The sequence below is a fragment of the Hypomesus transpacificus genome, chromosome 3 (genome assembly GCF_021917145.1).
Source record: "Hypomesus transpacificus isolate Combined female chromosome 3, fHypTra1, whole genome shotgun sequence".
Lineage (NCBI taxonomy): Eukaryota > Metazoa > Chordata > Actinopteri > Osmeriformes > Osmeridae > Hypomesus > Hypomesus transpacificus.
Genome location: NC_061062.1, coordinates 1,756,579 through 1,779,586, shown reverse-complemented (window position 1 = coordinate 1,779,586; position 23,008 = coordinate 1,756,579). Strand labels below are relative to the sequence as shown.

Here is a 23,008-nt window from a genome sequence, read left to right as displayed (position 1 = left end):
ACTGCCTACCTGCCTCAGCTGCCTGCCTGCCTCGACTGCCTGTCTGCCTGAACTGCCTGCCTCAACTGCCTGCCTGCCTCAACTGCCTGCCTGCTGCTATTCTGTAGGTCAGACTAGGACAGAAAGACATTAAGAAACCTGTCTCCCAGTGGGGGAGAGGGGAGGAGGAGGGGGGTGGAGGAGGGAGGAGAGGGGGGAAGAGGGGGTGGCATCGAGCACACAGACAGATCTGGGACATATCAGCCACTGCTCCACCTCCCGAGCAGACAGCCAGCCCATGGATGTGACTTTAATGATGATACAACCAAATTGAATATGCGGGACAGAACGTGTTGAAGCATGGAAGGCAGATACCATCTTTCAGTGCCGACTATCTCCTGCTCTCTCAAGTGAGCACACACAAGCGCGCGCTCTCGCTCTCTCTCTCTTTACACACACACACACACAGACAACCTTGTGAGGCCTCTTGTTTACTTTTGGAAATAGAAGAAGAAGGCCAACCAGGGCTGTCTGTGCTGTAAGGGGCGGCCGGGGCACGTTAACGACGCCCATTAGAGTTCTTGGAATTCTGCAGCCCTGATGTGACACAGTGACATTTGCATGAATAAGCGGGCTGATGCGCCCGCCTCTCTGGCTCCAGAGATGAAGTCTCCTCGTCTCCACAGCCCGAGGGAAGGAGCCAGCTAGCACAACCATGTTACGCAATACACAAGGAAAACAGCTCGTCCGAGCGTGAGCAGTCAGGCGTGGTGTGATTGATTCCAAACAGAGTCGCTACTATCAATTAGAGACAGAACAGACAACATGCGATGAGGTACGAAGCCGTACGTTCTTTAGTTAGTCAACACAGAATATCAGGTTTATTTAGTTTGAGGAGTATTAGAATCACAATACATCACATCCACAGGAGATCCGTTTAACAAGCTGTTTGGTTGAGTTTTTAATTGCATTTACTGTTGAACGTGTTTTTGGTCAGAGAGAGAGAGAGAGAGCTGGGTGACGCCATTGCTGTACAAGAACAGCTGAGGTGGTGAGGTAGACAATGAGCCACCCAAGAACAGAACTTAAACATTCAATTAGTAAAGTACCTATGGTAAATCCCACGTACACTCAATAAAATGAACACAAATTGCACAAACCACAATAATCTGCATAGTCTTATGTATAGCTATGTAAAGAATCACTTTAAATACATCACAAACAGTCATTTACGCAACTTTACTCTCAAAACGCGACATTGAGACACTTGAAGGGTTAATAAGTGGTAGAGAACAATCTTTCTGAAGTACATATTGAGTATGCACTTGGCTGAAAGGCTGAATGTAAGATCTCTTGAGAAAGGGTGATGTAATGATCATGCGCCCAAATGCCAGCGAGCACATCTATCTTGGGATGACACGTCAATAATACGGCAGTTATCCAGACTGGAAAGGAAATTGCTCTACCCTATTCTCTAATTTGCTACTTTGAAGGCTGTGAAAGCCAAAGGACATATTTAAGCGAAGATGAGAAATCTGTTCATCCTTACAGCACCCAGTGTTTGTGCTGTCTAGAAACAAGATGCAATTACATTTAAGTGAAACACAACATTTTGTGGGTGTATGGGGTTTGGCAAAACATTATTCCAAGCGGTGGTCCTTACTATTACTACACTTGAAAATACAAAAATAAACTTTATAAAAGTAAACTCACACTGAAGAAAGAAGACCCACATAGCTTTTGCTTGGATATAAATGAGTGAAAGACGGGACTTTTAAATGCCAGCAATTAACAATTGACAAAGAAATATACACATTTGTTTATAGCAGCAAAAAAGACACAAACTTTTCTAACCAATTCAGTATTATCAGATATGTATGTAAGTGTATGTCATATATACTGTTCATCAGTGAATGTATTAGAGCTGTTCTCCTGATCAACTACAACACAGAAACACTCCAAGCTCAAATATTACATCGTCTTTGCAGTAGTGTGGTGTGGGAAAACAAGAATACAAGTCTGGCTTCCAAAGACTGTGATTGAGAAAGCCGTTGTCATATTTGTGGCCAGGTTAGAGACAAGAGTGGCTACAACATCTTTTACACACTCTCTGTCACACACACACACACATATTTGTGGACCGGTTGCCATTCTGTACGATAGCATTATTCAGTACAGTGTCTTAATCTAATCAACACCCTCAAGCAAAGAGTTCTATTACATCAGTACTCCAAGGACACAGAGAACAGTCTATCTAGAATATGTAACAGTCAGTTCAATCCAACAGAAGTTTGATAACAGGCCTCCTGCAAGGGTTTATAACCTCGATACATCAACAGTCAGAGAGCGCCAAAGAGGTGAAAATGGTCACCTTAACAGTCATTTTAGATCACATAAAAAATCTATTGAATGTTGTAACAGTTCCTGTCAATTTACATTAAGTAGCATTTCTTAAGTATCGCTAATGGCTTGTGATCACATCCTGTGTGCGACTTTGTCACAAACGTCGAAGCTAAATGCTGTAGCTACCGCGGTCGTCACCGTGACTACGAGCCACCACTCCGGGTGAAATGAAACCGTGGTCGTTTTGATTCAAGGTTCAAATGTGCTTAGGTAAATCACTGTCCAATGGGGAGCTGCCGATACCAAACTCAGTAAAGATCAACGCTGGAGCGTAGACGACTAGCAGTACATCCACAATCTGACAGCTGTGAGACTATACAGGTTACATCACAAAGACCACCACAGTCATCGTTATTATTTGAGTAGATATATCAAGCCAATATGTACAAAGCAAGTTCGACCCTAACATTAGCTAACGACCCAGCTGCTTTGAGGAACCTCAGACTGGAGAGTCAGAATCCAGAGCAGGCGGACACAAACAACATCCCACTGCCTCACAGCATCCTTGTCTGGCAGCTACAACATCCACAGCAGAAACAGCTATTAATTCTGTGAGCATCACCGCTTATCGTTTGTGTACGTCGAGTGCGATAACACCCGTCCGTTGACGACACTACGTGACCAGTGGGAACAGCATTTCAAACCCCCCCCAACGTTGTAACTGACACAACCTGGCTCCATGGCAACCATGCAGGGTGATTGACAGAAGGCCGGGCAAATTGCGGAGCGTCTCTCAGTCGGTCTTGCGCTCGCCGTTCTTGGCCCAGCCCCTGCTCATGGCCGCCACCACCATGCTGTACATGTTGAGCCACGCCTGGCGTAGCGGAGCCGTGTAGGCCTGTCCCAGACTGCACTGCAGCATGTAGAGCAGAGACTCCCCCACCAGCTGGAATGAAACAGCCACACACACACACACACACACACACACACATCACACACACACACACAGACATACACATCACACACACACACACACACAGACATACACATCACACACACACACACACACACACACACACACACAGACATACACACACACACACACACAGACATACACATCACACACACACACACACAGACATATACACACACACACACACACAGACATACACACACACACACACACACACACAGACATACACACAGACATACACACACACACACATCACACACACAGACATACACACACACACACACACAGACAGGATTGTGTGTTAATAGTGTTTAGTGTAGTATACATGATTGGGTCTTTATGTGACCTCGGTGTTTGTGTGTGTTTAGGGGGCCTGGTGGTGGAGGTCTTACAGCGAAGGACTGGGTGTGTTTGTGTGTGTTCAGGGGGCCTGGTGGTGGAGGTCTTACAGCGAAGGACTGGGTGTGAACGCCCACAGCCTGATGCTTCCTCCCCAGGTTGAGTAAGAAGTCCTCCAAGGTGTGAAGATCATCCAGATGACTGACTGCTGCATCGATCACCAGCATCACCTGAAAACACACACGCACACACACACACGCACACACACACACACACACACACACACACGCACACACACACACACACACACACACATCAATGCTTAACACATAAACACACCGTACTCCAGGGGACTTCTTAGAACCACTTGTGTGACTCAGTCCAGCCTGATGTTTGGTCAGGGTCGAGGCTCACCTTGGTGACATGCTCCAGGAACCCAGGGCTGGAGAGACACTCTTTAGCTGAGCCACAGTTGGTGTTGTAGTTGAAGAGGGTGAGGAGCGTGGGATCCAGTTCAAACAATCTGACAGACACACACAGAAACACACAGAAACACACAGAAACACACACACACAGAAACACGCATACACACATATACCCCCACACACACAAATGCATTTAGTACCTATACAGTAGATATGCATTTACAGGAGAAAAATGTAACACTCCTAACAGAAGAGACTCTTTTCTAAATCAACAGATATCTCCGGTATAGGGTATGATTCAGCAGCAGCTGTTTCAAAGTAAAGACGACTATTGCAGGCTGTCGCCAAGCAACAAGTCAAGCCTCCAGTCCCAGAGTGGAGAGTGTGCGACGTTGCTGCTTGTTGTGTGTACGAGTCTCTCTCTCTCTCTCTCTCTCTCTCTCTCTCTCTCTCTCTCTCTCTCTCTCTCTCTCTCTCTCTCTCTCTCTGTCTCTGTCTCTCTCTCTCTCTCTCTGCGCACCTGCACCACGATAATATACTTACAGTGTGCTGCATCTGTTCACCAGCCAGCAAAACAACGTCTGTGGTCAAGGTTATTCTTATTACAGTAAACTTTGCATGACAACAACACAGAACTATGTGCAGAGTACTGTCTGCGACGATGCACACTGACCGATGTGTAGACTAGGAAACAACACTTGTTGTAAACGCAAGACCGTGTCAGACCCTTCCCTGAACACAAGAGGAACACTACAAATTCCCTCTCACACCGCTGCTGAAAGTTCTAGTCTCGTACCTGGAGAACAAGACGACGCCGTGCGGAACTTTGTTCTTGCCCAGACTCTCCCAGCTCCCTCGGATCAGCTCCTTGTCGTTCCCCGTCAGCTCCTCCATGACGTCTGGGTCAGCGAGCCCTCGAGGTCTGGCAGGGGGAGAACGGCAGCCCCTCACAGCGTCAGATCATGGAGAAGCTACGGCTGTAGACTGCTCTACGCAAGCCTAGTCTAGTTTTCTTTTTTTACTCACCTGTAAACAAAGTAGAAAACGGATGAGGAGAACAACAGGGTTGCTGTCAGAATTCAGCCCATCCCAGGTTCCACTGGTCCCAGGGAAGAACGCATAGCTTGTTTGGGAGACTCTTGAATACACACACCTCCTTTGGCGCGGCCAGACTGTGGGGTCTGGGGAGTAAGTGTGTGTGTGTGTGTGTGTGTGCAGGGAGCTGCCTTGCCTGACACCCTGGTGCACTTGCTCTCTCTCTCTGCTCAACGGACATTCAAAGGGATACAAGTCATCCTCGTTCTTATCTGTCACACTGACTCCTGTCTCTCTCTCCCTCTCCTCCCCCCTCCCTTCCTCACTGTCTCTCTCCCTCTCTCTCTTTCTCCCTCCCTTCCTTACTGTCTCTCTCGCTCTCTCTTTCTCCCTCCCTTCCTCAGTCTCTTTCTCCCTATCTCTTTCCCCCCTCATTCTCGCTCTCTCTCTCCCTCTCTACTCCCCCCCCTTACATCCTCGCTACCTCTCTCTCTCTCCTTCCCCTTCACATCCTCACTATCTCTCTCTCTCTCCCCCTTTCTCCTCCCCCCTTCACATCCTCGCTGTCTCTCTCTCTCCTTATCTCCTTCTCCCCCTCATTCCCGCTGTCTCTCTCCCTCCCGCTCTTTTTCCTGGGCTGTGTTCGCGCCACTGAAGGAGGAAGTGATCGCTCACTCTCTCTCTCTCTCTCTCTCTCTCTCTCTCTCTCTCTCTCTCTCTCTCTCTCTCGCTCTCTCTCTCTCTCTCTCTCTCTCTCCGCTGACGATATGACGAGCCACAGCTCCTCCTGCAGGTGAGCTGAAGGCTGTAAAACCACAAACCACCCCCACAACAAACCAAATACAGACACAAACACTTAACCCCCCAACACAGTCACTCCAGGGTGCGTTAGGTAGAACGTTTGGTTTTCATCAGCTGAGAAGATCAAATCAGCAGATGTCTTATAAGATGCAGTTTTTAGGCGAAGACTTCTTTCAGGGGCCATTGTTTTACACTTTCTATGACTGTAAATGACTAGTTGAATAAATCATAACTGAATGTTTGGGAATTGTTACATTGTAGAAAGTAAGGATTAGACCTAAGTAAAATGGTTCGAAGTCTATTGTTTATCTGCTAAGAGAAGCCACTCCTTAGACACCCTGATCAGGGGTTTAGTGGCCAAACACACAACATGTCATTACTTTTAATAAGGCACAGTGTTTCCTACACTCCCACACAGTCCAATATTACAGTAACATAGTGTTTATTTAAATTGGGTGTTTTCTCATATTGTTCATGCTTATACTCAAAACAGTGAGTCATAAGATAACATAACAGTATTCCTTGGTGCATGTCATAAAACAGAGACAATTAAGTCTGAAGTAAACTAAAGGTTCCAATACTCAAAACTTGCTTTAAATAGAGTTAAAGAATAACTAGATTACATTAAGTCAATTATTGTTATTGTGATAAAAAAACGATGTAATGTCAATACAGTAGACAAACGCAAAAATGTATATGAAATATGTTTACTATGAAAATCCTCTCAATCAATGCAACGTTTTAAATTAACTGAATCTATTTAAACCAAAAAATTGTGAGATGTTCATCTCAATTTCAAAAACAATTTAAGAACATTTAATCAATTTGGTTGTATATTAACCACTAACACCTGAAATAACTACTGCAGTCTCATACTGCAGTAAACAGCATACTCTGTGGTGACCAGATGATGTCATGGTTGCTACACATCTGCCACCACATGGTGCACCTGCTAGGGGGAGGGGCAAAAACACGGTTTCTATGACAACCTCCCCAGCAATCCTTGAACCCATGTCATGTGATCTCGGCGCTCTCAGGGGAGGTTCCAGACCGTGCAGGGTGACTGGCTGCATCTCTACTCACTCTGGAATCTGATTTCTTGAGGCAGAGAAAAGATCATCACACAGCAGAGGTTGAGCGCATCTTTCCTAATCTGAGGCTGATCTAATCTCACCCTCACCATACAAGCCTTCACTGTAAACTGAGAAGCCCCTCGGTTCTGTGCTGGTGCCCAACCACAGACCGCAAAAGACTGGTTTCCATGGTGACGGCAGGGTAATGTATGGCTTTGGCATCGTGGCCAACCTGCTTCCGAGTGAGGAGAGAACGTGCACGTCTCTTAAAACTGGTTGTGTCAAATCCAGCGAGTTTAAGAATCCAGTTTAAGATGATTTTTCTCAGATGCACATTCAGAATTCTTTCCACTGGATTGGAAAGTATTTCCCCCAAAAGGTCCCGGCAGCGAGAGAAAACTTGAAAAGCACGGCCAGAGTGAAGTCTCATTGATGTGGGCCTGGGTTGAGAGCTGAACAGTGACATGGTCTCTATGATGGCAGACGAATGGCTTAGCCTGTTTACTTAACTGGCCCTGTTGCTCTTGAAATAGACAGACTTTAACCAAAGCGCCTAAAAGACTTCCATTTAAGATGTTTACTGTCCTTATAGAACCTGTCCACTGACAACATATTTATTGGATTGCTCAAGCAGAGCTAAATGAAATACAGTTACTTTATGTCATGTGATGGTTTTACCATCACATATGCGTTTTACTACAGAAACACCAGTCAAAGGCTTTGGGAACTCTCCACCATCATGTTTATCTTGTTAAATCCTCAGAGGCCCAGTACTGCACCATCCCTCAACATCCCAGCTGCATGTACAACTAAAATATATATTTGAGAAAGCTGAAAGACATATGGTATCAAGATTTTATTTTCCGGTTAACCAAGTATTCATTTTTCTCTGTCTTCGTCTGTCAACCAAATGATTTATCATTTCAAAAAAGAACGTAAATTTGACCCGGTTTTAATGAGTTTGAAAGAATTATGCAGACAAACATTTTAATTTCAACAACTTTCATACATAATCCCCACTGTAAAAACCAAACATATAAAGCTTTTACTTCAAATAAACACAAACACTTCTGTAAACCTTCTCACATAACCTTGATTTACAAATCACCAATTTTTGACATTTTCTGTATTCACAGCCAGAGTCTGCTGAATGGTTGTGAGAGATAGCTCGACAAGTTATTTTTGAAGACAGTATATATTTTTTTATGTGCACATGTAAATGCCACTTGTACCTTTTAGATGCTTTTTTCCTCATTGGTTTTCACGCTCTCTTCCTCTTCCTCTTTAATTTTCTCGCCGTCGCTGTCTCCAGCTTCCCTAAATCAGACATGTCTGGTTATGGCATGTCTGTAATGTAATTACATCAGACTTTTCCTTGGCTTCAGGTTCTGTCTCCTCTTCACCAAAGGCTTCATCACAGAGTCCCAAAGTATTATGTAATAGAACATTGTATATATGACCAAGCCACAAGGCATCCTTGACTTTTCAAAGTCAGCGCTATACATAATTTAACTGCAGTGTTTATGCATATATTGTACCCCTGAACCATATGTTTAGGAAAACTGTTTACTCTTTCTAGCTGTGCCTACCTTGACTGGATGTCGCTTGCTACACTTTGGTCATCGGCATGCTCTTCCTTGTCAGATCTTAGTGATGTTACTTCCTCTCCTCCCATTGTCGCAACAAAATGTTCATTTACTCCGGCCTCCTTCAGCTTGTCTCTGTACCGGCGCTCCACGTCCGCCTTGGCGATTCTCTGGAAAGGTGGACAGTGGATTGAATTAGTGTGATAAAAATGTATGTTAAGGGAATATCTAAAGGCCGGTCAGCCAGACAACATACCCTATCAGAGCAAGAAGGTACCTGTTTACCTGCGTCACCTGTTCAAACAGGAACGGACGAACCGTGATTCTTGCCTTCATGTTCTGGAGCTCCTTCTTGTATTCTCTCGCCCGTTGCTGGTCGGCCTCCCTGCACGTGACAGATATAACCAGTGTCATTTCTACCTGTATGCTTTGTGAGGTTGGTGACTTGTAAAGGGGTGTAACGGCTGTGTGGTGTTCACTTGTGCTGCTTCAGCTTCTCATGGTACACATCTTTCAGGCTGCTGTGGGGGTCCATGACCTTGGCACGCATGTTAACGGTCTTCTTCAGTGCCTGAGACCTCATCTCGTGCCTCTTCATCCATTCTGCACTCTCCTGCTTCTGGCTGTCAATTTGCTCCATAGACTTTCTGTTGAACCAGGGAAAGAGCAGAGATAGTCAGCATTAAGAACAGAAACGTCTGCCCCAGGATGAAGATAAGCATTTGTGTATCTTTTTCTCTCACCTAATAGCCATGCAGCGTTTTCTAGCAGCATCGGTGATGTACGTGGGGAGTGTGTCAGTGGACAGTGAAGTCACACCGCCAAACGAATTACTTCTCTTTAAACAAACACTGGCTGTGGGCTCCTAAAGACAAACATACAGCAGGGCATCAAATACCATTGATAGAAAAGTGACATCAACAAGGACTCTTATTCTAGATATTGTGATACTGGATCATCTGTAACGGTATACCTGACTGTTTTCCTGGCTGGCCCTACTGGGCCGTGAGGGCAGGGTGGATGTCCGTAGGTGGAAAGGCTGGCACCTGGTCACCTCTTTCCTCTCTGCACTCCTCAGGGCCTCTCTCTGGAAGGCCTTGTGCAGCCTGTCAAAATCCGGGACCTGGGAGTTGGTCCTGGGCTGGAAGCTTGGCTTCTCATCCAGGAAGGCCAGGATCTCCCTCTTGGTGCGCTGGGAGGTGCGAGGCTGGGCGGTGTTGGAGGCGAGCTGGGTCTGAGGACACAAGGACTTCCTCAATGTTTCCTGGGCCCTAGCCTGGATACGGACCTTCCTGTTCAGCTCTTCCGCTACGAAACAAACAGAGATAATAAACAAATAGACAAATAGATAATTCAACAAATATAGTCCGAAAGGGATTATTTAAAGGTGTTAATTATTGAAGCCAAAGTAAACTAAAAGGACTACACGTTTAATAAAAGACTACACATAGCCCAGACCATGACATCAGGAAAGTGGGCAGGATATCTACACACCTTTTAAACGCTCAGAAATGGCAGGATCCATAACTGCCTTGGGTATTGGTTTCCTGAACGAGACAGCCTTGGCTTTCTGGTCCTGTGTGACACCGCTAAACATATCCACAAGCTTCTCTCTCTTCCTCTCATCTACTTCCATGAAGCTGAAGGGCTTCTGCATGGAGACCAGGAAGTTCCTTCTCTGCTCCAGTCCCTGTTTCCTCACCTGCTCTCTCCCCTCCACGACCTCCTGGTAGAGAGGCAGGAACACGTGACTGGGCACAGGAGCAGACTTGAACTTCCTCTGGCATTCAGCCTCCTCCTCTTCCTCTCTGCTCAGTTTAGTAGTCTCTGCATGCGGTCGGCCGCACTGTGGTGCTGTGTGGATGGCTTTAGGACTCTGGTGATCTTGCCGCGAGACTGATGTTGTCAATATGTTGACTGTGGAGGACGCGATGCATCTCTCTGTGTGCCTGATGTGCTGGGAGGTTCCTGTGATTGACCCCTTATTAGAGGTCAGGTCAGATCTAGTTGTTCGCGGACCAGCCCATCTTGCAAGATAAGGCAACGGAATCAAATACAAATACAGTTTATGCCTGTGGTGATTTGCGATTAGGACAAATTATACTTATATTTACGGGTGCATAGTTTTTGAGGAAACCTACCTGGTCTGGCAGTTGAAAAATGCCTCAAGTTGTCTTTCAGCACTAGATATCCTGTCCGTGTCTGCAGACAGCTGGGAGTTCTGCTGAATTCTCTTCTCCAGATCTGCTCTCTGCCTCGTCTCTGCCTCCAGCAGCTGCTGTGTGTTGGCCTCCTTTAAGGACTGCAGGCGAAGCCGGAGCAGCTCCTCTGATCTCAGGCCGTCCTTCAGGAAAGCCTGCAGATCTGCCATGTTTCTCTGCTCTTGCATCCCAGCAGACGTTTGCCCTCAGCTATATACCAAACAAACAGCAACACCTATATGCCTGGTAATGAAAAAAGGTATTGTAATTAGTTACAGCCTCTGTGTCGCTGACAGTCTGATGTAATGTTATTATTTTATTTTTTACCGCCCTAATCTATCAACAGTTTAAGTGAAGCACGACTTTCATCAAATTCAACATCACGCCCTTCTTACACCGTGTCATTCGAACACAGCCTGTGCGAGGGTTGCCATGGGAACCAAACACCATCTCCACCCAAACATTAGTCTGAGTTAATCGTCAATCCACAGCAGCAAAATATTTTTTATTCCAATACTAAGTTAAACTATTCCAAAGTCAATAATGTTGCAAAGTCAATAATATAGCAAAAATTAAACTATTGTGCTTTCCTGATTGGCCAATCACTAAAGGATGGACCTTTTTTCAAGTGCCCACTGTCAAGTACGTGACGGTGAAACGAGCTTCATATCGGTCAGTCCTGAATAGCATTTCCGGTTTAACCAAAGCGCCTTCAAAGTAAGAGCAATGCCTGTACAAAATAAATACGTTTTTCATTCCAAAATGTCCGTTATAAAAATGTATTTTCATTATTGATAAAAGTAGGATATTGTTTGGAGTTAGCATAAAAAATATACAAGGAAAAAAACTAATTTTCTTCTCGCAGCCTTTTTTTATTTTGAAAAACGTTTCCGGAAATCGGATTCCTTATTGAGGCTGGTTTCACCCTTGCCGATGTATGACAACAACATGGCTGGATTATAGAATGTAAAAGACTGCAGCGATAATAGGACATATTCAAGGGGAAGCAGCATTGTCTCATTGAAAAACATTTCGTAATAGGACTTTCTTTAGGGCTTAAACGAACCTTAATCAACGTCGTATGAGATAAAATGCATTGTCTAAGTAAAGCAACATTGGTATTTAATGGAATTGGATGGCGACATGTTTCTTCAAATCATCTGTCTACTGCTAAAATAATTAGTCGGGGGCTTGCGTGCACCCAAAATGGAAAGGAATCGAGCGAGGTATATGACATTGTTATATCTGGAGGTGGTATGGTTGGAACCGCTATGGCGTGTTCTTTAGGTGAGTTCATTTGATGCGTTCCCCCATTTCCTTTTAAACTCATCCCAATATACAGTATCAGCGTCGCCCTACGTTTCTTTAACTGTCTTTCTAAATGTAGCTACCTCATGTCCCTCCTCTACCCTCCCTTAAAGGAGGAGCTATCAAAATTACTTACGCAGACTCAACAACATCCACAATTTAAAGTTGCAATTGTGGCCTTACTGCTAATTTACAGTTGTGCATGGCTTAGTTCTGTGTTGTTTAAGTAAGTGAGTTGTAATTAACAGTCATGCATTCACTGTAGGAGACACTTAATTTCGTTTTCTCATGACACACCAGTGATGCCTAAACAGTACATATCCTCACCGCACTCTTTATGGATGCTGAACTGTCACACCAAAGTACTTTCCTTTTTGCTTTACTACAGACAAAGTTCTCTCTTAAAAATATAACCAGTAGTCCCGTGGTTGAAAGCGGCAGTAATCAGTTGGTTAAATTGTTTATTGCTCTTGACAGGCATGGACCCAAATCTGGAGGAGAAGAAGATCCTGTTGCTGGAAGCAGGCGATAAGAAAGTGATGGACACGGTTCCTGAGGCGTACAGTACCAGAGTCAGCTCCATCAGCCCTGGTTCTGCCACACTGCTCAGTGGTACAGTTGGAGCAGCCTACTACATTTACATTTAGTCATTTACTTATCCAGAGCGATTTACAGTATGTACAGGGACATTCCCTCAAGGCAAGTAGGATGAAGTGGCTTGACCAAGGACACAACGTCATTTTTCATGGCCCGGAATCAAACCAGCAACCTTCTGATTAATAGCCCGATTCCCTAACCGCTCAGCCACCTGACTCCCTCAACTCCCTCAATCCCTCTATCTCCTTACCTCTCGCTGTCTGTCAACAGTGACAAACTGAACCCTGAAAATCATCTGAAAGGAATCATGTGAATTAATGCTTCACCATAAAATGTTTAACAATGTTAAACAACACAACAGTGTTTTAGAGATGCAGCTGGGTATTGTGTTGTTGTTATTGTTTGTTCTGTCCAATTGTGTTTACCGTTAGTATGGAAAGTACATCCCATCCAATTACAGGTTCTAAATCTTTTATTTTGGTACGCAGCTTCCTGTCTTTCATTAAAGCCTATTTGTGGTGTGACTCTAACGAGTATAAACGTTTCTCTAGAAATAGGTCAGGGATCAGTGTTAATCTAGTCACTCATACTTAGCTGGGATCATATCTGTCTCATTCACCTTGAGTTATATAAATATTGCTCCACTCACAGGAGAGAGGTGACTTGATGGGATTCCCCCCCCCCCCCCCCCCGCCCCCCCCCCCCCCCCCCCCCCCCCCCCCCCCCCCCCCCCCCCCCCCCCCCCCCCCCCCCCCCCCCCCATTTTAAATACGAATTCTAAACAACTGAAATTGTAAACTGATAGAGATGATCAATTTATTGAGGCTTGAAAATTGAAAATTGTATTTGTGCTCCTCTTTCTGACAGGGATTGGAGCCTGGGACAGCATAGTGAACATGAGATGCAAGCCCTATCAGAAGATGCAGGTATGTGCTTTGACTCTGGGATAGAACACTGTTAGTCTTTAAAAAAAAAAAAATGTTTAGTAAGATATTTCTAGATTGTTAAGCTTGCCACCATGTATTTACTCTCTTTCACTCGCCAGAAGAAACTTTGTTTCTTGTGTGCAATTTAGAAACAAGAGAACCTGCCCTACTATTTAGCATACACTCAATCATCTACTCCAGGGAGCATGCTGTACAATGCCATATCCCCAGGGCATGTCATTGTTAACAACAAAAAGGCAAAGCCACTGGTGGTTTAAAACACACATTTCGCTCATTCCTCTGCGCAATTTATACATCCTCAGAGGCCAAGTGAATGCCAGGGCACCACAAACCCCAAAGGACAAGAGGCACGTGTAAAAAGGAGGTCCAAATCCTCTCAGCTTGCTGCAACGTTTGCCCTTTCCTCTTGCTTCAGTGGCAAAGCGTTTATTTATTAAGAGCACGTTCAAAGTGAGGAGTAAATCCTGACCATGTTTTTGAAACGGGAGCACGTCTACCAATTATAAAGATTGATGTGAGAAAGCAGAGAGGCAGCAGGAGGAGAGGGTTGTCAGCTGCAGTTTGACCTGTCCCGCAGCCCTGGGAGCAGGCTGGGTCTCTCCTCTCAGATGTGGTCGGTTGGAACCAAACTCTCCACCGCAAGGTTTGTCCTCCCGCCAAAGATGTCATCATTAAATGGCGTTGGTGATTATGGTGATATACCTCTCCCACAATACCTTCCCTGGTCTGGCTGCTGCCACCTCCCTGACTTGTTTGTTAGCTGCGTATCTCAGGGGAGTGAAGGAATGCATTGAGGCCAACCGAAATAATATCCCTCTCACTCAGGAAACTCTCGCCCGTTCATTATGTCCTTGTAGAGTTGCTTGAGGGGTTTGAAATTCGACGTAAAAATGTTGATTTTAGCGACAGGGAAAGGTTTCCCTCTGAGTCATTAGCTGGACGTTCTCGACTGGTCTTTCCCCATGTCTTGATTGTGAGATGGAAAACTAAATGCTTTTTAAAGGTCCTCGTTTAGCAACGGGGCATTTTTAACTTGCAAGAACAATAAGTACATAGCAACACATAGCAAAAGATACGAAAAAGCTCGTTTTGGGTTTGGTTCCATTAAATCTCTCAAGCCAACCACTTATCACAAGTTGCAAACCCACCACCATTAGTGGTTTTCAGTCGGGCATAACCCACCACTTAAGGGCACGATGGCCAACATTGTAGTGAAGTAATTACGTTACTATTGAATGACAATAATCCGTCAGTCCTAACTGACAATCTCAGTCTCTCATGACAATTTGTTGGTCCACTGTCATTTTTAGGATACATGATTAAATCTTTTTCTTGTTCAGTAACGTTCACTAAATGTACTTTTATTATTGGCCCCTTTCTAGAAAACACGGTTGTAAATCTACTGGATATAGTTCAAAACATTCATAAATCCACATCTCAAGTGACAGTCATCCTTTGCCTCAGTAAGCTCTCTAAGTCAACCGTGGAACCAGAGGGGTGTCGGTGACCCTCAGAGATCCCAGCCTGCACGCTGACGCAGGCCTTGCCAAGCTCAGACTCCAACTCTACAACTTTGATGTGTTTAGTTCAATGAGGCCGTGCTTCTTTTGCAGGTTATATATAGAGGCGGAGGGGGGGGGGGGGGGGCTTTAAGGACAGAGTTGTAGACCGCTGGGATAATGACTCTCTCATTTAGGTTTGGGATGCCTGCTCGGATGCCCTGATTACTTTCGATAAGGAGAACCTGCAGGATGAGATGGCATACATCGTGGAGAACGACATCATTGTGGCCGCACTAACTAAACAGCTGGAGAGTCTCCAGGGTAAGAAACCCTCTGAATCCCCTGTGCACCAGAAAGGCATGCGAATGTCCCCTGAACACTTCCTGATTTCATTGACATCCTTTTAATGGCTGCTGGCAACGAGTGCCACCACATTTGTTCCATCCTGTCCCTCAGTTCTCCGTTTAATCCAGACTTTTCCCAGTGTCTGTTTTTAAAAAGCAGCACAGCTCTTGGACTGTCCATGTTTTTCCTGCTATTTCAATCAAGCGCCACATTTCCCCGGACTTCCAGAGACCAGCGGCCTTGTCAGGACACGTGCAGTGGACCGATGACCTATTTAAAACAGACTAGTGCTCCTGCCACTGCTGGGTCCTAAGTGCTGACCGTGTATAATGTTGTAATTGTTGTTGAAATTAGACAGTTTTGTGAGGTTTCACAAAGAAAACCTTAGCTCTACCATGTGTCAGACTGTAAAAGAACATATTTATAAACCAGGCTATTCAACATTTTACACTTGCGGTGGCTGCACGTTTTTTTGCCTCGTGCGTTACGTTTGTCCTCTGCTTGATGTGTTCTGCATTTGGGCTCCGCGTTGCTCCACGTTTTGAGGGACTACATGAAAAGCGTGCAACCGGCCAGATGGTTTTGCCGTAGCTCTGCTCTTCAATCACTACGAAGCCAATATTTGTCGCTCGTGTTCAGAAAACCAGTAGTCAATCTGCGGGCGGGAAAGACTCCCAAGTCGGTGACAGCGAGCATAATTTCGGATCCTTTCAAGTTCAAGATGACTGGCCACCGATATTTGCAGAGAAGTGGGAGTGTCAGCACGCGGGCAGGGGGTGCAGAGCGTGGCCTGGTCTGCTTGTAGATAAACACTATTAGTCAGAGCTGTGTGGCGAGCTGAGCCCGTTAAGAAGATTGTCGATGTGAACTTCAGCTGCCGGTCTCTGACAGGGAGTAAAACCAGCAGTGTTTTAAGAGGTGGTTTGTAGATCTTCCACGACCAGAATCACAGCCAAACCTCTCTTTTTCCCTTTTTCTTGTGAGAGAACAAGCAGCAAAGCCATGATTAGAGTGGCCAATTACCATGGAAAAGACCAGAGATGGGTATTTTTTGTTACTGTACAAATACTTCGTTACTGTACTCATTTTACTGATTTTTCTGGTATCCAGTATTTCCCTATTTTTCTGACAACCTCTTAATAAAACACTAAAACAGGTAGTGGTAATGACTACGCTTTACTTAAGTGTATGTCAGAGCCTGTCATTCTTTACTTAAACTTGAGTGAAAAAGTGTACTGACTATGAGTCTTATTAAACATGAGTATCTGTACTTCTACTTGAGTGAAGGATGTGTGTACTTTTGCCATCTCTGGAAAATACATGGCTACCAGTTCTTTGTTTAGAAAGAACAAGAGTTTCACTTGATTGCAAAACATTTACCTACAGACGGAGTGAAATCCCCATCTCGTTATCTCATGACCTGCTTGTCTCGTGTCCCTGATAGATAACGTGAAGGTCCACTACGGAACCAAGGTGGTGAAGTACTCCTGGCCCAGATCCCACCAGGTACAAGACTCAATCCCTTGGGTCCAGGTCACCCTGGCCAATGGGGAGACACTGCAGACAAAACTACTGGTAAGTCAAACACACTCAATCCTGCACAGCCTCCGAGATGGGCGGAGGGGTCGCTATCTGTGTTTATTGTTCTGATTCCATTTGCTCTGGTTACGGGGTGTTGTCTAGGTGGGGGCAGATGGACCCAACTCCATGGTCAGGCGGGAGTCTGGGATTCCCACAGTCAAGTGGAACTACGACCAGTCGGCTGTGGTGGCCGTACTGCACCTGTCAGAGGTACTGCACCTGTCAATGCACCTTACTGCACCTTACTGCACCTGTCAATGCACCTTACTACACTACACAGTACCTGTCAACACACCTGCACCACTAACCTCCACAGCACTCTGACCTCCACAGCACTCTGACCTCCACAGCACTCTGACCTCCACAGCACACTGACCTCCACAGCACACTGACCTCCACAGCACACTGACCACAGCACGCTGACCTCCACTGCACTCTGACCTCCACAGCACTCTGACCTCCACAGCACTCTGACCTCCACAGCACTCTGACCTCCACAGCACACTGACCTCCACAGCACGCTGACCTCCACAGCACACTAACCTCCACAGCACACTGACCTCCACAGCACACTGACCTCCACAGCACTCTGACCTCCACAGCACACTGACCTCCACAGCACTCTGACCTCCACAGCACTCTGACCTCCACAGCACTCTGACCTCCACAGCACACTGACCTCCACAGCACACTGACCTCCACAGCACGCTGACCTCCACAGCACTCTGACCTCCGCTGCCCTGGAGAGTGTCTCCTAGATGTCCAGTTAAGAGGCATTCTATCTCTCTTGATGTTATATTCAATATCTGAATCTTTTCTCTTGTCTTTTTCAGCCCACAGAGAATGTTGTTGCTTGGCAAAGGTTCCTACCGACAGGTCCCATTGCAATGCTACCGGTGAGCTTGGGTTTAACCCAGTCAGTTTCACCTTTTAATGATTAGTAATAATGTGCAGTACTGACTCGTGTGTGTGTGTGTGTGTGTTCCCGGACGCAGCTGTCAGACACGGCGAGCTCTCTGGTTTGGTCTACGAGTCATCGCCATGCGGAGGAGCTGTTGGGGCTGGACGAGGAGAGCTTTGTAGACGCCATCAACTCCGCCTTCGTAAGCACGCCGTCTGCCCTGACATCAGCTCCCCAAATCACATCAATAAAACCAAAAAACAAGTTGTTTTAAGAATCCCAGACAACTAGACGAGGTCATTGCTATAAAGGGATCAGCACCATTTAAGACGTTTGTATCTGTATTACACGAACAGCTGGATGTGACTGTGACATTATTAGAGTCACTGCACTTGGCATTGATGGCTTCTGTTGGTTAAACACAATAGCAGTGCCCAGTGCACACCTTGCTCTCTGCCTTGAGAGAAAAGCCTTTTTCCCAAGCTGGCTATTTTTACTGGGGCAGCAATGGGGTCACCACGCCTGAGTCATGCTTGGTTACAGGCCTGGTTTGCTAATTAAACTAGTGGTCTGTCAGTGTTGGCCATTACTGCATGGAATGTTTTTCAAACAAAGCAACTTCAACTGGACGGCCTGGACAGCGTCTTCTTTTAATTAGCCAGACTTCTGCAGTCCTGCCAAACCAAGGAGGAAAAGAACACTCACTATGCCTTTTAGCTCAAGTTACGCTCCTGCTAACAAAACTAGCCAGCTCTCCGCTAGTTCGACTTCTCCTCCAAACTCCCCTTCACTTTCTCTCCCTCTCTTTATCTTGATCAGGGGTGTTGTTAAACCCTTTTTACTGGGCAAATGCCCCAGTATAAATCTGCTGTGCCCCAGTAAAATCTAATTTTCCCTTTGGTAATTTCATCCAAAACACACATACTAACCCCTTTGGTAATTTCATCCAAAACACACATACTAACCCCTTTGGTAATTTCATCCAAAACACACATACTAACCCCTTTGCTAATTTTCCCCTTTGGTAATTTCATCCAAAACACACATACAAACCCCTTTTGTAATTTCGTCCAAAACACACATACTAACCCCTTTGGTAATTTCATCCAAAACACACATACTAACCCCTTTGGTAATTTCATCCAAAACACACATACTAACCCCTTTGGTAATTTCATCCAAAACACACATACTAACCCCTTTGCTAATTTTCCCCTTTGGTAATTTCATCCAAAACACACATACAAACCCCTTTTGTAATTTCGTCCAAAACACACATACTAACCCCTTTGGTAATTTCATCCAAAACGCACATACTAACCCCTTTGGTAATTTCTGCCAAAACACACATATTAACCCCTTTGCTAATTTTCCCTTTTGTAATTTCTGCCAAAACACACATACTAACCCCTTTGCTAATTTTCCCTTTGGTAATTTCATCCGAAACACACATACTAACCCCTTTGGTAAATTCTTCCAAAACACACATACTAACCCCTTTGGTAATTTTCCCTTTGGTAATTTCATCCAAAACACACATACTAACCCCTTTTGGCAATTTCTTCCAAAACACAAATACTAACCCCTTTGGTAATTTTCCCTTTGGTAATTTCATCCAAAACACACATACAAACCCCTTTTGTAATTTCGTCCAAAACACACATACTAACCCCTTTGGTAATTTCATCCGAAACACACATACTAACCCCTTTGGTAATTTCTGCCAAAACACACATACTAACCCCTTTGCTAATTTTCCCTTTGGTAATTTCATCTAAAACACACATACTAACCCCTTTGGTAATTTCTGCCAAAACACATATACTAACCCCTTTGCTAATGTTCCCTTTGGTAATTTCTGCCAAAACACACATTCTAACCCCTTTGGTAATTTCATCCAAAACACACATACAAACCCCTTTTGTAATTTCGTCCAAAACACACATACTAACCCCTTTGGTAATTTCATCCGAAACACACATACTAACCCCTTTGGTAATTTCATCCAAAACACACATACTAACCCCTTTGGTAATTTCTGCCAAAACACACATATTAACCCCTTTGGTAATTTCATCCAAAATACACATACTAACCCCGTTGGTAATTTTCCCTTTGGTAATTTCATCCAAAACACACATACTAACCCCTTTGCTAATTTCATCCAAAACACACATACTAACCCAGGGGCCTTGCTAGGCCCTTTTTACTGGGACACATGCGGTCTGGCATGCATCACATTAACTATTGATGTCCCTGCACACCTGATATCAAACTTACGTCCCTCAACAGTTGTATAGTGGGTTAAGCAAGGGGAGTTTCTATAGTGTGTTGTATTGCACACATTTTGTGTGCAGCAAGCTTGGAAGAAACAAAAAGGGATTTGAGTAGTTGCCTGTGCCCCAGTAGAGCTTTATCTCTAACAACGCCCCTGATCTTAATGTTTTGTTTTCTCTTCCTCCTCTGTCTCCCTCCTTCCTGTGACGGCTGCCCTCTGACAGTGGAGTAATGAGAACCAGTCGGAGCTGGTTGAGACGGCTGGCTCACTGTTTCGCAGTGCCCTGTCGATGCTCATGCCGCTGGCGGGCTCAGCGCGTCAGCTGCCCCCTAGCGTGGCCGGGATCGGGCCAAAGAGCCGGGTGATGTTCCCTCTGGGCATGGGCCATGCTGCAGAGTACATCAGACACAGGGTGGCCCTCATCGGGTAACATGTTCACTTCATTCAGCAGTCGTCTTTTTTTTTATTATTACAAAGTCTACATGCGATAAGATTAGTAAATGTTTCACTGCAATTCGTTAAAATCAACCATATAAACTGCTCACTGTTAAAGTAATTTATGCAAAGCACATTTTCCGTTCAGAGTTGACTGTTATTGGTCTGAATATCTATTTGAAGGTACCTAGCGGAAATACTTGTTTTGATCTTAATTCCTGTGGAGTAAAGATAGCAGACAGTATTAACATGGCCTGGGGGTCTCTGTTTGTCTTTGTAGCGACGCAGCCCACCGCGTCCACCCGCTGGCCGGCCAGGGAGCCAATCTGGGCTTTGGGGATGTGGCTTGTCTCACACAGGTTCTGAGCCAAGCAGTCTATAACGGGAAGGACCTGGGTCAGTCAGAGCCCCCACACAAACACTAACGTAACAGCAGTAGCCAGTGGTTTCTCTTAAGCTTTTTTCCATCACCCCGGCTGGCTTGGACGCTCACTGTTGATCTTCATTATAAAAAGAAAACAGTTTTTTCCCCCCCCCACTAAACGTTTATTTGATGTATTTCTGACAATTCTGCCAAGAACTGTATGTGCATTGCTTGCTTTCATAAAAATGGAAATCCTGTTATGTGAATCTTTATGATTTTTTCTTTTTTTTTCTTGTTGAGGGGTCTTTTTGAAGTCAAAATAGCTCCTCGTGTATTTAATGAATGCAGAAAACACATGAGGAATGCGCATTGAGCCTTGAGCGATGGATGCTTTGCTGGCCTTTAATCCTAGCTTCTCCTCCTTTGGGCTTGGCAGGAGCCATGCAACACTTGCTGGAGTACGAGACTGAACGCCAGCGACACAACCTGCCCATGATGGCTGCCATCGACCTCATGAAACGCCTGTACTCCACCAACGCAGCCCCCGCCGTGCTGCTACGCACGTTTGGTCTGCAGGCCACTAACATGCTGCCGCCTATCAAAGTAAGTTCACTTGGCTCCTCAGAACACCTGTCACTAAGGCGTGGCCTCCTGAACCACAGGGTGTCCCACCTACATGACCTACATTTACATTTAGTCATTTAGCAGCCGTTCTTATCCAGAGCGACTTGCAGCAAGTACGGGGACATTCCCCGAGGCAAGCTGGAAGTAAAAGTGCCTTGCCCAAAGACACAACCACATTTGGCACGGCCGGGAATCGAACCTGCAACATTCTGATTACTAGCCTGATTCCCTAACCGCTCAGCCACCTGACACCCACCTCCCTCCTGGAGACACCTGCTGGAGCATGAAACATCTCCATCTGGAGCAACCTGTCTGAGCCAGGCCTCACAGGCTGACCCCACCACGCCCTCTCCTGTGATTACATGGCCTTTCCCTTTAACCAGGTCTATAATTTCCATGGTCGTGAACCTTCTTCTGTGCCGGCCTAAATTTAGCCCCCAAATGTAGTGTTACGGAGAATGGGTGGGTGGAGTGCAGGACTGACTCCAGGCTGTGTTCGACAGCGTCCGTTTCTGTTTTCACACCCCCTTTTTATTACAGACCCCTCACGTGAAATGGCTTTATTCCCTACAAAGTGATTCAGACCAAAGCTATCGTAACCGGTTGAAACCGGCATTTCTCTCTGCAGGCCCCCGGTTTGGCTTGACGTTCTTTCCATATTAGACGTAGTTCTCTTGTTTAAAGGTCTCGTATACTGTTTTGTAGTGCCAATAACGAAGACGGCTAAGACGTGTTCATCACGCTGCAGTCACACCTGGCTTTGTAACATGGATGGATGGGACATGGGGCTATTCTGATTGATGCATTGATGACTATAATGTTAATGTTGTTTTCTCTTCATAACAGGAGCAGATCATGGCATTTGCAAGCAAGTGATACACTGGGCATGCAGTGGCTGTTTGATGGGAACCCAATGACGATATGCCATTGTGACTTGTGAACTGAATGTAAAAGTGTAAATTAATAAAGCTATATTTTAACCTGTTATACCACTACCGATCCCATTATTTTCTGTCACAGCCTATATTTAACCAGGAGGGGGCTATTGTGCTGAGTCATCCACGTCCAAGGGTGACCTGGTCAACACAGGCTGCAGCATGAAATAAAAACAGACAGTTGCAAAAAAGGATTGAGTCGTAGCTTACAAAGCTGAGCTCTACAACGGCACCTAGGAATGATTAGCTGGACCTGATGTTAGTTTCCTCCAGGATCACAATGACTCTTACTTAGAGACTTGTTGCTCTTGTTGGTTAGCTGCAAGTGATTTCAAACTCTTGCTGGCTTTCCTACAGGTACACTCCTGCACTTTTTTGAGGTTCATGTTGTTTAATTGTAACTTGTTTAACTACATGCTCTTATGGTTCTTCCCTT

At 45.3% G+C, this 23,008-nt stretch overlaps 3 protein-coding genes across 3 annotated transcripts; 1 reads left to right on the top strand and 2 right to left on the bottom strand.

Annotated features, from left to right (window-relative positions):
- Positions 1-205: 205 nt before the first annotated feature.
- On the bottom strand, positions 206-5,437 carry ngb (neuroglobin). The gene is made up of 5 exons (XM_047050174.1): positions 5,086-5,437; positions 4,856-4,981; positions 4,049-4,157; positions 3,745-3,864; positions 206-3,268 (listed from the first exon to the last, which is right to left on the bottom strand). The coding sequence occupies exons 2-5, from the start codon at positions 4,951-4,953 to the stop codon at positions 3,116-3,118; spliced, it is 480 nt and encodes a 159-aa protein (XP_046906130.1). The 5' UTR covers positions 4,954-4,981; positions 5,086-5,437; the 3' UTR covers positions 206-3,115.
- Positions 5,438-7,825: 2,388 nt separating this feature from the next.
- Positions 7,826-11,144, bottom strand: fam161b (FAM161 centrosomal protein B). Its single transcript, XM_047051284.1, has 8 exons — positions 10,696-11,144; positions 10,049-10,581; positions 9,528-9,862; positions 9,298-9,419; positions 9,034-9,201; positions 8,840-8,939; positions 8,558-8,724; positions 7,826-8,285 (listed from the first exon to the last, which is right to left on the bottom strand). Exons 1-8 carry the CDS (start codon positions 10,941-10,943, stop codon positions 8,204-8,206), a joined length of 1,755 nt encoding a protein of 584 aa, XP_046907240.1. The 5' UTR covers positions 10,944-11,144; the 3' UTR covers positions 7,826-8,203.
- A 527-nt stretch (positions 11,145-11,671) lies between these two features.
- coq6 (coenzyme Q6 monooxygenase) lies at positions 11,672-22,622 on the top strand. Its single transcript, XM_047049141.1, has 12 exons — positions 11,672-12,042; positions 12,541-12,675; positions 13,528-13,586; positions 15,304-15,430; positions 16,899-17,029; positions 17,138-17,245; positions 17,869-17,931; positions 18,031-18,138; positions 20,438-20,640; positions 20,930-21,045; positions 21,450-21,616; positions 22,484-22,622. The coding sequence occupies exons 1-12, from the start codon at positions 11,847-11,849 to the stop codon at positions 22,511-22,513; spliced, it is 1,443 nt and encodes a 480-aa protein (XP_046905097.1). The 5' UTR covers positions 11,672-11,846; the 3' UTR covers positions 22,514-22,622.
- The last annotated feature ends 386 nt before the right edge of the window (positions 22,623-23,008 follow it).

What these genes read in the sequence shown, in the direction of transcription:
- ngb (XM_047050174.1), bottom strand. Translation starts at nt 4,953, where the DNA reads ATGGAGGAGCTGACGGGGAACGACAAGGAGCTGATCCGAGGGAGCTGG. An exon ending in TCCTGGAGCATGTCACCAAG is followed by an intron (nt 3,865 to 4,048) that starts GTGAGCCTCGAC and finishes GTGTGTTTTCAG; the next exon opens with GTGATGCTGGTGATCGATGC. An exon ending in TTCACACCCAGTCCTTCGCT is followed by an intron (nt 3,269 to 3,744) that starts GTAAGACCTCCA and finishes GTTTCATTCCAG; the next exon opens with CTGGTGGGGGAGTCTCTGCT.
- fam161b (XM_047051284.1), bottom strand. Translation starts at nt 10,943, where the DNA reads ATGCAAGAGCAGAGAAACATGGCAGATCTGCAGGCTTTCCTGAAGGAC. An exon ending in CATTTCTGAGCGTTTAAAAG is followed by an intron (nt 9,863 to 10,048) that starts GTGTGTAGATAT and finishes TTTGTTTCGTAG; the next exon opens with CGGAAGAGCTGAACAGGAAG. An exon ending in GCAAGCGACATCCAGTCAAG is followed by an intron (nt 8,286 to 8,557) that starts GTAGGCACAGCT and finishes TGTCTGATTTAG; the next exon opens with GGAAGCTGGAGACAGCGACG.
- coq6 (XM_047049141.1), top strand. Translation starts at nt 11,847, where the DNA reads ATGCATTGTCTAAGTAAAGCAACATTGGTATTTAATGGAATTGGATGG. An exon ending in TTCTGCCACACTGCTCAGTG is followed by an intron (nt 12,676 to 13,527) that starts GTACAGTTGGAG and finishes TCTTTCTGACAG; the next exon opens with GGATTGGAGCCTGGGACAGC. An exon ending in ACGCCATCAACTCCGCCTTC is followed by an intron (nt 18,139 to 20,437) that starts GTAAGCACGCCG and finishes GCCCTCTGACAG; the next exon opens with TGGAGTAATGAGAACCAGTC.